Raw genomic sequence first — 13,986 nt, forward strand, 5'->3', positions numbered from 1 at the left:
AAATAACTGTAACCATACTAACCCCTCTTTGAAATCTAATACAGTACAGTCTTACCATTTTTGCAGACAGGACAACATTGTTCTGGTTCATAGACTGGGTTGACACACTCAGGAACTGCGCAGTCTGCTACAACACAGTGAACTTCATTGCTGGGCTCACAGCGACACCATTCACATGGAGAGGGCTAGGAACAAATCTAAAATTAGCCCCTTTTCTCCTAGAACGTAATGCGTGTACATTCATACGCTGGCAGAGAGACAAAACACCAGTGTTTATATTGGCTTTATTCTATCTCCATTACCCATCCCATCATTCTTTCTCAATGGAAGCAACCTGAACATTTATACTAAGGTGGGTTGCTATGTGGTCCTGCCAAGAGTGATTGAAAGGCTTTTATGTGACATTTACTATGTCTTATGTTCCTACTTTCCAAAAGAATAGCTGGACGACCAACATGTCACCTCTTGACTTGGTTTCCAGAGATACTGATTTTTCTGTCTCCCTCTGGTAAGCAGGGATGATATTGGAACATATGAAATACCACTTTGTCATTTTTTTCCCCCAACAAGGAGAATCACTGAGAAATGAAAACAGAAACTGGGCATTCTTACTCTTTGCATGAACTCCTTCTCATGCTAACCTAGATTCTAAATGGCATTTTTGTCATTGTGAATTTTAGAGTAAATTGCTTCTTGTACTACCTCTGTGGAGACTTAGTTTATTTCCTCTTGCTTGCTTTGCTTTTATGAATGGGACTAAATTTGATTGACTTAAAATGTCACTATTTGAGAGTCAAAGATTCTAAAAAATAGAATTTTAACATGATAACTTTAGAGAGAGGGAAACTTTCTTTCAAGGACCATTTGGGTATTTATAACATAATTCAGGGATCATACACAATAATCAACTTAAAATTAGCATTTACTGTTGCTATTAAAAAAATAAAAGCTTAATTGCTTTGGCAGGACCAGGCCAAATAGGGCCTATCGGCCAGATGTTCCCTATCCTTGCTTTGTAGGGGGAAAAGAACAGAAGCTTTTTGCTTTCGTTGTACTTACCAACCAAGAGTGAATTGGGCAATTTCTGTTTCATTTCTAGAAACAGTCTGTAACAAAAATAGTCTAAAGCAGTGGTAACCCTGACTTCCTTATCCTTTTATAAGACCTAGTAAGCCTTATTTGTAAGTTTTGAGACCTTATATTACATTGAACTCCAATTGCTTCTCAAATTAAGCCAAGTAATATTCCTAGAAAATTCTGCCTCCAATGCTATATGCCTCATGCCCTCGTTCCTTACTTTCATATTATGTTACCTAAATCACTTTACTTTTATCCTAGTGGCTACTATGCATAATTCTTATTAATTCTTGCTTCCTTCTCAATCTTACAATTCTGGAAGCAACAATACTCCTGTGTTAAGTGGTCTGTACAGATGGACACCTTTTAAACAATTTTTTAAAATTCATTTTATCCTAGTGTTTTTCCTGAAAATGATAGTTTTGTCTACAATTCATAATTTTAAAACTATAAAAACAATAGGAATAGGCATATAATTTGTAGGGATAGCATTGATATGCCTCGATATGGACAATATGTTTATTAAAAAGTACAATTAAGGGTTTTTTGCCACTTGGTAAGATCTTTGTTAGCATTTCAGGCTTTTGTATCACACCAAGAGTTTGGATTTTTCATGAACCTCCTCTGTAGAACAGTCTCAGTACTCAGTAAGTTGAGGAAAATATTTGCTAGCATAGCACATTATTTGATGAAAGAAACATTGAAAGAGAAAACAGTGAAAGAGATGAAATTCTTGATGTTAGACTCTATCTTATTTTTGAAAGCCCCATAGCGATAATTTTAAATCCCTTAGCAAAAATTTTCTAGGTTAACTTCAGAGTAATTTTTGCACAAGACTCAGAAGTACAGAAGAGATTCTGCTGGTCTTTATTGCCAATATGAGAGAAACTGGGAGCCCCTAATATAATTACTTCTACATTCTGCCTTTTAACAGCTTTGACTGTTTACTTTTGATTGGTCTATTCCTGTGAAAAGGAGGGACTGTTGTGTGCAACTTTAGTGGACTAATTCTGCCATTAAAAATCCCCATATGACTCTAAATATTCGGATGCATAATGTTTAAGAAAGATTTGTTGGACTATGCTAGTCCCAATATAGCTTGATGAAGAACACAATTCTTATCTTCACAATGTTTTTAACCGCCATTAGCCACTAAGCACCATACTTCAGTCATTACTTATTTCTCATAAATATCCTATGAAGGAAGCTGTGTCATTCTTTCCATGTCAAAATTGAGGAAATATGACAATAGAGGATATTTAGTTTTCCCAAATCATTTGAGCAATTTGGAATATAAGCAAGGTGTGAATAAAAAAGGCTAATTGTTATACCTTACAAACCACAAGATATTAAGAATCATTGTTCTAGGGCAGGGGAGATAGTATAATGGTTATACAAACAGATTCTCATGTCTGATGCTCTGAGGTCCCAGGTTCAATCCCCCTCACCACCATAAGCCAGAGCTAATCAGTACTCTGGAAAAAAAATAAGAAGAAAGAAAAGAAAAGAAAAATAATCACTGTTCTGTATAACCATCTGAGAATTATTTTCCATATATATATATATATATATATATATATATATATATATATAGAGAGAGAGAGAGAGAGAGAGAGAGCATGCAATCCTGAAGTTTTCTTCAATGAAGTGAGGACTGGGCTCCAAGCTTGTTCACATACAAGCCAAAGCAACAAATCATCCAAGTGAGTAATTTTGCCAATCCTATTTGCCAGTACTTGGTATGATTCTCCATGCAGGACAGACTCAGAAAAAAAATAACCATTAACATTCAAATAATTGATAGAGGGTAGATACTCCCTACTAAGGAAGAATTTCACTAACTAGGCTATGTAGTGTATCAACAGTTAGGGAGTTGCAAAGCTTTTTAACCTTTGGCAAATATGAGATAGAAAATTGTAGCAGGTTGAAGTTAGGTTATCATGAGGTTCCTGTTCTTGGGGACCATGGTGTCTGGTAATTATGCTCATGGGTATTTGGGTAAAGCACTTATCAAGCCTTGTTTCAGAAAGACCTTAGGGGATCTGCCTGAAGTCAGTGGAGGCTGGGTGTGTGTACTAAAATAGGAGATATATTCCAAAGAAGAGTTAAGACCTTAAGGCGTATTGACTAAAGCATACCTGATTTATAAGGGACTTGAATAATGAGGAGTATAAATTAGAAAAAAAAAATAAACACATCACTCTCACTGTCAGCATCTTCTAATCCCTCCTTGATCCTGGTTCTATACTTACAGTACCCTCTTCTTCCCTGACCCAGAATCTCATCAGATACCTGTTATTTACTATATTGTTTTTATTCTTTTTTTTCAAATACTCTGCCTCTTTTTTCAGTTTTTATATGTTCACCTCAAGCTCTCCTGTGTTCCTCTCCATTCCAGACACTCAAATTTAATCTACCAACCTCATGTTAGCACCCCCTTCTTCCTCTATAACTTCATCAGGCCTTTCTCTAAAAAAAAAAAAAAAAGAAAAAAGAAAAAAAAAACAGGTTGGAACATGGCTCTTTCACCCAGCTTGTCCCTTTGTCTTCTTGTGCCTTTGATAAAATTGGTAAGTAGCAGAAAAGTTGATATGAGTAAGCAGTATGCTATTTTAACATTAAGTTCAGACCTTTTATGTCTTTCCCACGTTGCAGTATAAAATTCTGAAAGGTTTGGTGCTTTGAATAAATCTTTACATCCTAAGCACTGAGCTGGATACAATTCTCATTTGATCAGGCTCTTCAATATAAAAACTAGAGATTAAATCTTGAAGGGTCCCTGTAAAACTGAAAATTAAATAATAAATCTATCCTTAGGAGAACTGAGAACATATATATAATAGGTGGGTAAATTTACACATGTACAATTATGATTATTAGCACATGACTTTTGTCAGCAAGATGATTAAGTGATACCATCCTAAAATACTACGCAAGAAAATATTTTTATAAGAAAAGTCATAGAATATTTCATCTCTATGAATCTTTGGAAAATGAATGAATAATCACTATATATCCTTTACATAAATGGCAACTGAAATTAGGATTAGATAATCTGAGTACTACATGTCTGTTCTGAGTCTGTTATACATTAATGTTTCTGAATACTCAACTTGGAATCCTGTTTAAACAGACATTTTACATTCCCATAACAAATCCAAGTGTTATCCCAATTGCCCCAACATTTCAAAGGTGTTTCCATGTATACATATGTAATATAGACATAGTATTATATATGCATATAAATATATACATAGTTATTAAAGTAAAATGGAACTTGTGACTTATAAAGTTAGTTTTCCTCTTTAGTGTTATCAATAAAACATGACAGGATCCATTTTTTTTAATGCTTAATTTTGGAGACCTTGAAACAACCAATGTCATCGCTTGTAGCTTTTGAGATCTCTTAGAAAATTATCCAAATACCATAGACAACGGAACATACCATTTTTTTAAAGAACATACCATTTTTTTAAGAAGCCTCTAGATAAAGAGTACAGTAGCTGAGAAGTTGAAGCAACCTAAATGCATGAAGACTTACTTAGCCATGATGCTTTGTCTATGGAAAACTTTGTGGCTTCATTATTTATGTAGTAGCTGTTACAAGCATTGTTTACAGAGTAACCAAGAAGGTGGCCGGCCACCTACCTAACTTGGTTTATATATTTAAATATGCATAGTTTACTATTTTTCTGTTGGTACAGTTTGAGATGCAATTTATACAGTGTGAGAAAATCTTGGAAAATATTTAAAATATATAATTTTGTTGGCTTTGAGTGTTTGAGTGGAATGCTGGTTAAATGCCAGTTCAACATCACTTGTCTCTGTGATGATTTACTTACTAGTTGTGAGTGTTGAGAAAATTACATAAGCTTCCTATGTCTTAGTATCCTAGTTTGTAAATTGGAACTGACAATATAACCAGTCTTAGAGAGTTAAAAAAAAAATAAAAATATAAGAAATAAAACATTAGCACTATTTATTTGTATATTTAGCTAGCAGCACCTTCCTGACCAAAAATATACTTAGACTTAAGTTATTTCTGATTTTAAAATTTGCATTTGTGACTTGATAATGGTTTACGGAATTACAAGATTATGGCGCTACAGTTCTACACCACAACCACCAATGAAGTTCTGTATCCTTCCTTCTAGAAGGCAGGTTATTTCTTCTGTTCAAAGCAGAATTGAACTGAAATTGTTAGTGTAAAGTTTTGTAGGGTTTGGCAGAGTGTTTATTAATAGAGTTAATCATGTCACAAAATCATTAAAGGAAAAAAAATGCTTGGAAGCCTCTAGATAAAGAGTACAATAGCTGATGAGTTGAAGTGACCTAAATGCCCATAGTAAGATAATTAATTGGATAAAGAAGTTATGGGAGGCACCGGGTGATAGTGGATTCAGTTGAGTCCCCACTTGTTGGGCAGGGGTGGGTGGGAAGGCTTTCACAAGCAGAGAAGCAGATTTACAGGCATCTATCTTTCTCTGTCTCCCTTCTCCTATCAAATTACAAATAATAACAGTAAAAAAAAAATAGTCACCGAGAGCAGTGGAGTTGTAGTGTCTATCCATGTAGTCCACTGAATGCATGTCTAAAAACTTTTTTTTATTCCTACCATGTATTTAATGGCCTACTACTCTGCAATTAAAAAGCTGATACTGTGTCTATCCTTTATGACAAAATGGGTGAAACTTAATGTCATTATGCTTAGTGAAGTAAGGACATGAAAAATAACCACTGGATTGTTTCATTCACATGTGGAATACAGAAAATGGAATTGCCTGATTTTACCTAAACAAACAAAAGAAGAGCCACTGTCTCTAGTATTTCGTGAGAACTATGACATTTATCCCTCAAGGATTATGTATGTGGCTGCTGCTTGGTGGTGGAGGGTGGAGCATGAAATTATAGCCCTGTAATATTGTGAATCATTATTAAATCACTCATAAATCTTTCAGAAAAAGAGAAGCAACAAACTCATTCTGCCATCTTTCCTGGGAGGTTTTCCCTAAGTATCCTTCCACCTTCTCTCCATCACATCATATTGCCCATTCTAAGCATGTATAAGTTTAATAAAATTATCATGCTGACTTCTATTTTTATTTGCATACCCCACAGATTTTTAACTTAATTCAGTACATTTTTCATTACTGCAGTCCAGCAGTCTCAGGATCAAACAAACTTCTTAACACATAATCAGCATATATTTATTTACTATTTTTATTGCCACCAGGTTTGTTAATGGGTTCAATGCCCCTGGTGGCCACTTTTTTTTTTTCTCCCTTCCTTCCTCCCTCCCTCCCTCCCTCCCTTCCTTCCTTCTTTCCTTCCTTCCTTCCTTCTTCTTTTTTCTTAACTCCTGTATGTTGACAGAGATAAAAAGAAATTGAGAGGGAGAGGAAGCATAAAAGTAAAAGAAAAAGAGATACCTATAGCATTGCTTCACTACTTGTGAAGCTTCCCTTTCCAGGTGGGGACTGAGAACATGATAAATGGTGTGTTCTACAGGCTGCATCACTGTCTGATCCCATCTGTAAGTATTTATTAACATCTACATAATAACTTGTGCATAACCAGTGTTTTCTAATTTGTTAAAACTACCTCTGGATGGTATCACCTGTGTTCATATACGTGGGTAGGATTTTGATTCAATAAGATATTTGCCTTTTATGTAAATATCTAAACCTTATTAAGGGGGAATGTTTCTGATTTTGAATCGTGATATTATGGAACTGAGCATAAACTTTCTTTCTAAAGGTAATTTGAAATTTATAATATCTGTTGTGTGAATCACTAGGTTTTTAAGTACACCATTGACCACATAAGACTGGCAGAATTTGAGACTTACTACACTAGAAAATTCTACAATGAATTTTAGAACAAGAAAACATGAAGATGAATAAGGTAGTCTCAATTTATAGTAGGTTTCAGCTTTAATCAGCGCTTATTAAAATGATTTTGGTATAGTCCTAGTAAATAGTTCAGATTTTAAACATGTTCATTTTCCTAAAATGTTTAGAGTACAAAGTCTAACAAACTACATTCTGAAAAGACAAAAAAACAAACAAAAAACTTTATTCCTAGAAAGGCTTCAGTGAGTATTGTTGCAAGCTAAAGTAATGTACACATATATGGATGGGATATATTCTAAGTCCAAATTTTAACACATAAACAATATTAAATTTTCCTTTTAAACATGTAAATTTAGACTTTGTCATGTGGAACTTTGTTTCTTTGATCGTGGACACATTATCAAGAGAATATAACTCAAATTGCTTTTTCAAAAATTTCCCATTAAACAACTATTTAAAATCAGTTCTTTACAAAGAAAGTTCTGCTTTAAGAAGCACTCTTCTTTGAGAGATAATTTATGGCATAAATTTCATCACTTTATGGAACAAATCTCATTACTTTCAAACTGTATAAGAAATTTGGAAGACTCTATTTCAAAATTGCTGATGCCTGTCAGTAATCTCACTGTTCACTTCATTAAAATATACATTAAATTACAAGGTACAAGAATATTTAGCATCCACTGATATAGTCAGAAATTTGCTTGCATGCAGCTAAAATCACCTAATAATCAATGAATCCAATGGGTTTTGACCAAATGTATAATCATTTGTAAGATCTATTGAGTCATTGATTTAAAATGCTTTTTAATATCCTACATCTCATAGGACTAGGCAGTCTCTTCAGTGATTGGACCTATTGATTGCTGTAAACTTGAAATACCAGGGTTGTAAGTGGTATTGAATTATGAAACCAGAGCAAAAACTGTAAGAATTTTAATTGCTAAAGCTTATAAAATGGATGCGTAGATTATTTGTTTTGTTCTGCATTATTGGCCTCAGGGTTATCTCTGCCAACACTATGAATCCATTGCTCCTGGTGGCCATTTCTTTTCTGTTTATTTATTTATTCTATTTGATAGGACTGAGGGAAATTGAAGAGGGGAGGGAAAGAAAGAGATGGAGAGAGAAGACACTTGTTTCAACAAGGAAGAAGCAATCAGTCCCCCTGCAGGTGGAGAGTGAGGGCTCAAACCTAGGCCTTGGAATATGGTATATATGGTATATAGTGCGCCACTGCCTAACCCTGGATGCACAGATTTCCTTTACAACCGCATATGTTGCTAAGCAGATGTGTATAGTGTAGTAAGTTAGATAGTAGTTTGGGCTTTTTCTGATTTTATATTTTACAATATATTCTGGATAATATTTCTATTTATGTCAAAAACCCTTCATGTTTACCAGAATAATTTTTTCCAGATGATTGTAAGATATACCTAATATGTAATAAAATTAAATTTAGAAATATTTAAAAGTATTTGTTTACTATATATATCATATAATTTATGCCATATACATAATAGTACATCAAAACAAAGTTCATATCTAGCAGTCCCTCATTAAATGAAATCTATAAGAAGTTAATATATCTATACATTTCTGATTTAATGTATTATCTTTAGAAGAATAACAAATGGTACTGTTATAGTGGAGGACAGAATTATTGGTCCTGATTTTCTATTGCTATTTTTACTTGCTATTAGTTAATATTAAGCACAAGAACATGACAAAATCACTAATGAAATACCAAATCTAAAGTTAAGTAAAAAATAAATTTTATAATTTTTGAAAATTGACCACTATAGTTGCTACACAAAATGTTATACTAATGATTTATTTTCAGTTAAGATATTTTTCCTGAAAATATTATTTTAATATATTTAAAGGGTGGGCCACTCTATAATTTTTATCCTACCAATTCTAAGTAACTAGTGTTAAGTGGTAAAACTTTTCTTTCTAAGTGTCTTACTATAAATGAGAATGTGCAAAATAAATCATTTAGTTTCAATCATGGGATTTTAAGCGGTGAGAATACATCAAGAAAATATCAGTGTGTGTTTAAAAGGGAGGAGAAATGTTATAGGTGCTTATCCGATCTTTGAAAGAAAACTCAAGGATATAGACAAAAGCTAAAATATCTAAGATAAAGTTTTTGGTAGCATACTACATCAATACTTGTGAAGTAGGATAAAAAAGCAAAAGCCTTTAGTATTTCACTGATAATCTGGATTGATAGTTGGTTTTGGTACAAGAAAGATCCATGACAATGAGCTTGCATCTTCTGAGTGAGTGATCAGTCTGTCTCCATGCTAAGAATGCTCCATTACCACAACTTAAACAGTAGGAAAATAACTGCGTAGCTGCAAAACTTTTCTAGTGACAGTGAAAAAGACAGATCGCTATCAGATTTTCTGACCAGTCAACGCCCATGTTCAGCGGGGAAGCAATTACAGAAGCCAGACCTTCTACCTTCTGCAACCCTCAATGACCCTGGGTCCATGCTCCCAGAGGGATAGAGAATGGGAAAGCTATCAGGGGAGGGGGTGGGTTATGGAGATTGGGTGGTGGGAATTGTGTGGAGTTGTACCCCTCCTACCTTATGGTTTTGTTCATTAATCCTTTCTTAAATGAAAAAAATTTTTAAAAAGTCATCTAACATTAAACAAGGTTCTGAAGATGAGAAGTTATTATATCACTCTAAGTCTGAATTATATAATAGGTAAGTATGACTAGTCATATTCTATGAGAAATACTGGAAGGAGAAATTAATAGAATGGTGAATGGTCACATAGCACTGCATGCATGCACTGAATTCAAGGTTCTTCAGGATTGTGGAAGTAAAATTTACTGACCTGGAACAATCAGATTCATTACTAGAAACGCCAATCAGATTATTACTTAAAAGATATTTCTATCACCATATTGGCTTTCTCTGGGCAGAAATGTTCTCAAAGTTGATTTTTTTCTTCATTTGTTAATGAAATGATACTTTCTCATGTTATGAAGAGGGAGATAACTTTAAAAAAACTAATTGAAGTTTTTATAAATACCAATATCAAAATATATTAATATCAAATATTATTCCCCAATAGCAATTTCCTGCTGAATTTTATACTTTACGGTTTGATAGTTAATTTGTAGCTTACCTCCTTTCACAAAGATATGAGAGACTTATTTGACTTATGAAGAATAACATGAACCTATTTTAATTAAAAAGACTCTGAGTGGTTATTTTCTTGATCTTAACTTTTTGTGAAAGTTAAGAGCAGCAGTGGTTATAGTTTTGTATTTTCCCATAAAACTATTAAGCGCTATTACCTTAGTATGATATGGAAAAGCATATTTGGAACTCAAGTTCTGTTATCAATCCCTGTCATATTAACATTGACTGGTGGCTTTAACGGGGCTTTCTCACTTGCAAGGTCATCTCTTTGGATTCTTAGGAAATAATGCAATATACAAAGTAAGTTGTAAATTATGTAGCATTGGTTAAATGATTACCTTTGTTATCACAGTTTTCAGCTCCGCCAGAACTTGTTTCATTTCCATTCACCTATTTGCAAAGGTTTTGTATTCCTCAAGGAAGTATACTGACTATAAATTTTGTCAAATCCTATAATAATCATTTCAAGTGACTTGAAACATTGAATTTGCAGAGAGCTTATCTGTTGCAGTTTCTAATGCAATCTTTGTTACGAGCTCTGAAGTGTAGAAATGTTTGCACTTTCCCAGTGGTTAGACTGAGGATGACATTAGGTAGCACTTATAGATAGCTAGATTCTTATTTACAAAATGAAACTTCAGTCTTTGATCAGCTTCTTGCCAGAAACAGATTTCTAACGGGATAACTTGAGTTCATACACTCTCAGAGTCTGAGATATATGCTAGTTTTAATCTGAAAGTTCTAGGGTCTCATTAAGGAAAAGAAAATTACCTGTGATTGCCTTTTATTGCCCTAAAGACGTTTTCTAAATCTAAGTAGTCAAGGGTTTATAATTTCAGTTAGATTTTATTTTTAATGTTGGGAAAATTAAAATTAGATCACAAGATCTCAATGTTTCCTTCTCATACGTGGGAAAGATAAATAAGGATATTAGCAGTGAAAACAAGTAGAGTTTCAGAGTCGAGGGCTATTTTTCTCACTATCAAGACTAATCACTTTGTTAGACATACAATCAATTTTCCCCCTCTCATATTAATTAGTGATTGATATGACTACAATTTAATAGGTGTGTACATAAACACCATTCCCATCACCAAAAGATTGTGTCCCATCACACCCACCCACCCCCACCTCCCCCACTCACCCCCCCACCCCCCCCCACCCCTCTAGCCCAGGAAGCCGCATGTCCACCCTCCCCCTCACCACAGGGTTTTTACTTTGGTGCCCTACTTCTTTTCAAAGTTAACCCAATTACCAAATACTGTGATGATAACAGTAACTATCCATTGTCTTCTTGAACCCTAAGACAGCAGGAGCCTCACATTTCCACTATAGAGCCTAAAGTTCCCCTAGTTCTGGGACCCTAGGGTAGGGCCCACTTTCCCGTATGCTTCTCCCAATTCTTATCAAATAATATTGCATCTGCTGATTGCAACCTAATCAACGCAACGAGTGCCACCCCAGCATGCTTCACTTCTACCGTGTCCAGAGACTTCAGGTGTGGAATGGCAATCCTTCAGCTTCATCACTCGGGTGAGACCTTTCCTTTCATAGTATTCTCTAATTCCATCCCAGATGGTTCACTTCCTAACAAAGTCCCAAAACCTAGATATAGATCAGGTTCCAGGAGATAGAGCATATGTTCACAGGTATCCATAAACTAGGGCAAATATATACCTGAAAGCAGTAGTACACTAGAGTTTGCAGTGAGTACCCCCCTAACACTTCCTCTCCACTATTCCAAGCTTTGGGTCCATGATTGCTCAATGATTTGTTTGGCTTTGTATGTTAACTCTCTTTTCAGCCACCAGGTTCCAAATGCCATCAGGATGCCGGCCAGGCTTCCCTGGACTGAAGACCCCACCAATGTGTCCTGGAGCTCCGCTTCCCCCGAGACTCACCCTACTAGGGAAAGAGAGAGGCAGACTGGGAGTATGGATCGACCAGTCAACGCCCATGTTCAGCGGGGAAGCAATTACAGAAGCCAGACCTTCCACCTTCTGCAACCCACAACAACCGTGGATCCATACTCCCAGAGAGACAGAGAATGGGAAGGCTATCAGGGGAGGGGATGGGATATGGAGATTGGGTTATGGGAATTGTGCAGAATTGTACCCCTCTTATTCTATGGTTTTGTTAATGTTTCCTTTCTTAAATAAAAAAAGAATATATGAAAAAAAGTGTTAAAATTATATATTAAAATATATAAATATAAATATAAAATATATAAATATATAAAATATATAAAGATATATTTTATATATTCCTAGTTCAATGTAATTGCATTTACAATTGTGTAACTAAATAGGAAATATCCAGTAGCTGCATATATCTTTATAGCAATGATCAATAAAATGAAACAAAGTCCTACAAAATCACCAGAGGAAGATTTTCCTCATATGAGCAATGTACTACTACCACTGTAGTGATAGGAGCTCAATATGAAATATTTCATAGTTATATCTTAACATTTGTTGATGAGTATAGGGTTTGTATACATTTAAATAAGCCACTTCTATCACATTTCTTGTATAATGTTGATGGTGATCTTACTGTAGTCAGCTTGAGTGGGGAAAAAAAAGCTACAGTTGAAATGAGAAGCTCTTTTCTTAACAATAAAATGAGAATAAACATATCCCAGAATTTAAATTTTCAACGAGAGAACACAGATGCAAAATAGTCATAAAACTGTCAACTATTATTTGTATTTGCCTTACGCCGTATTTGTGGTTTGTGCTACTTCCCTGATCCAAACCCTTTGGTGACTTTTCTACTCACTCCATGTTGTGGCCCAAGTTCTTAGCCTGGCATTCCTATTGTGAGCAGGCCCCAGCCTCCCTTATCTCTCACCTATATCACTTCTGGTATCTTCTATACTCTGCTTTGATCACTTAGGTACAATTGGGAAACTGATCAAAATAAACTCAAAGCAAATTAAGCCAAAATGCTTTCAATTCACGAATACCTACCCTGCCCCGCCAGGATATTTTCCTTCAGCCCTTGAGATGTATAGGAAGTAAATACCCATTTAGTTATACCCATTAATCTGTCACTTTTGCCGAAAAATTATTTACAAAGACAATAAGTGAGTTGGAATTGATTCATGACCATAATGAATCCAATTTTTGGTTATATATCATTATTAGCATCAGCATTGTTTTGAATAAGTTATTTTTTTTACAATGTTTCATGTAAGAAAACTGAATAAATTACCATAATATATTAGTTATGGTCAGCACAATTCTGTAAACTTTCAAAAGAACCAGACAACAAAAGGTAGGTTGAGATGCACAGTTTTTTTTTTTTTTTTTTTCCTCCTCCAGGGTTATTGCTGGGCTCGGTGCCTGCACCATGAATCCACCGCTCCTGGAGGCCATTTTTTCCCCCTTTTGTTGCCCTTGTTGTAGCTTCGTTGTGGTTATTATTATTGCCCTTGTTGACGCTCGTTGTTGGACAGGACAGAGAGAAATGAAGAGAGGAGGGGAAGACAGAGAAGGGGAGAGAAAGACAGACACCTGCAGACCTGCTTCACCGCCTGTGAAGCGACTCTCCTGCAGGTGGGGAGCCGGGGGCTCGAACCGGGATTCCTACACCGGTCCCTGCGCTCTGTGCCACATGCGCCCAACCCACTGCACCACCGCCCGACCCCCGAGATGCACAGTTTTTTTTAAATCATTAATTGCCTATAAGAACCAAAGAAAGGCAAAGGGTATTTAGAATCTTCAGGAGGATATTTTTATAAACTGTGTTTTATTGAACTCTATCTACTTTAGATGCTAATGCATGTTCTGAGAACAAGTGTTCTATCACATAAATATGTAAAGTCCTAAATTTAAAGCAGCTTAGTTGTAATCATGGTAAATGTCAGGTAACTTCCATGAATTTCTTTTTTTT

General features: G+C 35.0%; 1 protein-coding gene and 1 long non-coding RNA gene across 2 annotated transcripts in view; one reads left to right on the forward strand and one right to left on the reverse strand.

Annotated features, from left to right (window-relative positions):
• Positions 1-13,986, forward strand: part of LOC132539393 (uncharacterized) — a 299,247-nt gene that overhangs the window by 201,727 nt on the left and 83,534 nt on the right. The window lies entirely within an intron of this gene.
• VWC2L (von Willebrand factor C domain containing 2 like) overlaps positions 1-13,986 on the reverse strand; it is a 209,619-nt gene that overhangs the window by 181,185 nt on the left and 14,448 nt on the right. The window contains exon 2 of the mRNA XM_007527942.3: positions 56-185. Within this exon, the coding sequence (XP_007528004.1) occupies positions 56-185 (130 nt within the window). The remainder of the gene's footprint in view (positions 1-55; positions 186-13,986) is intronic.

The sequence above is a fragment of the Erinaceus europaeus genome, chromosome 7, assembly GCF_950295315.1.
Source record: "Erinaceus europaeus chromosome 7, mEriEur2.1, whole genome shotgun sequence".
Taxonomy (NCBI): domain Eukaryota; kingdom Metazoa; phylum Chordata; class Mammalia; order Eulipotyphla; family Erinaceidae; genus Erinaceus; species Erinaceus europaeus.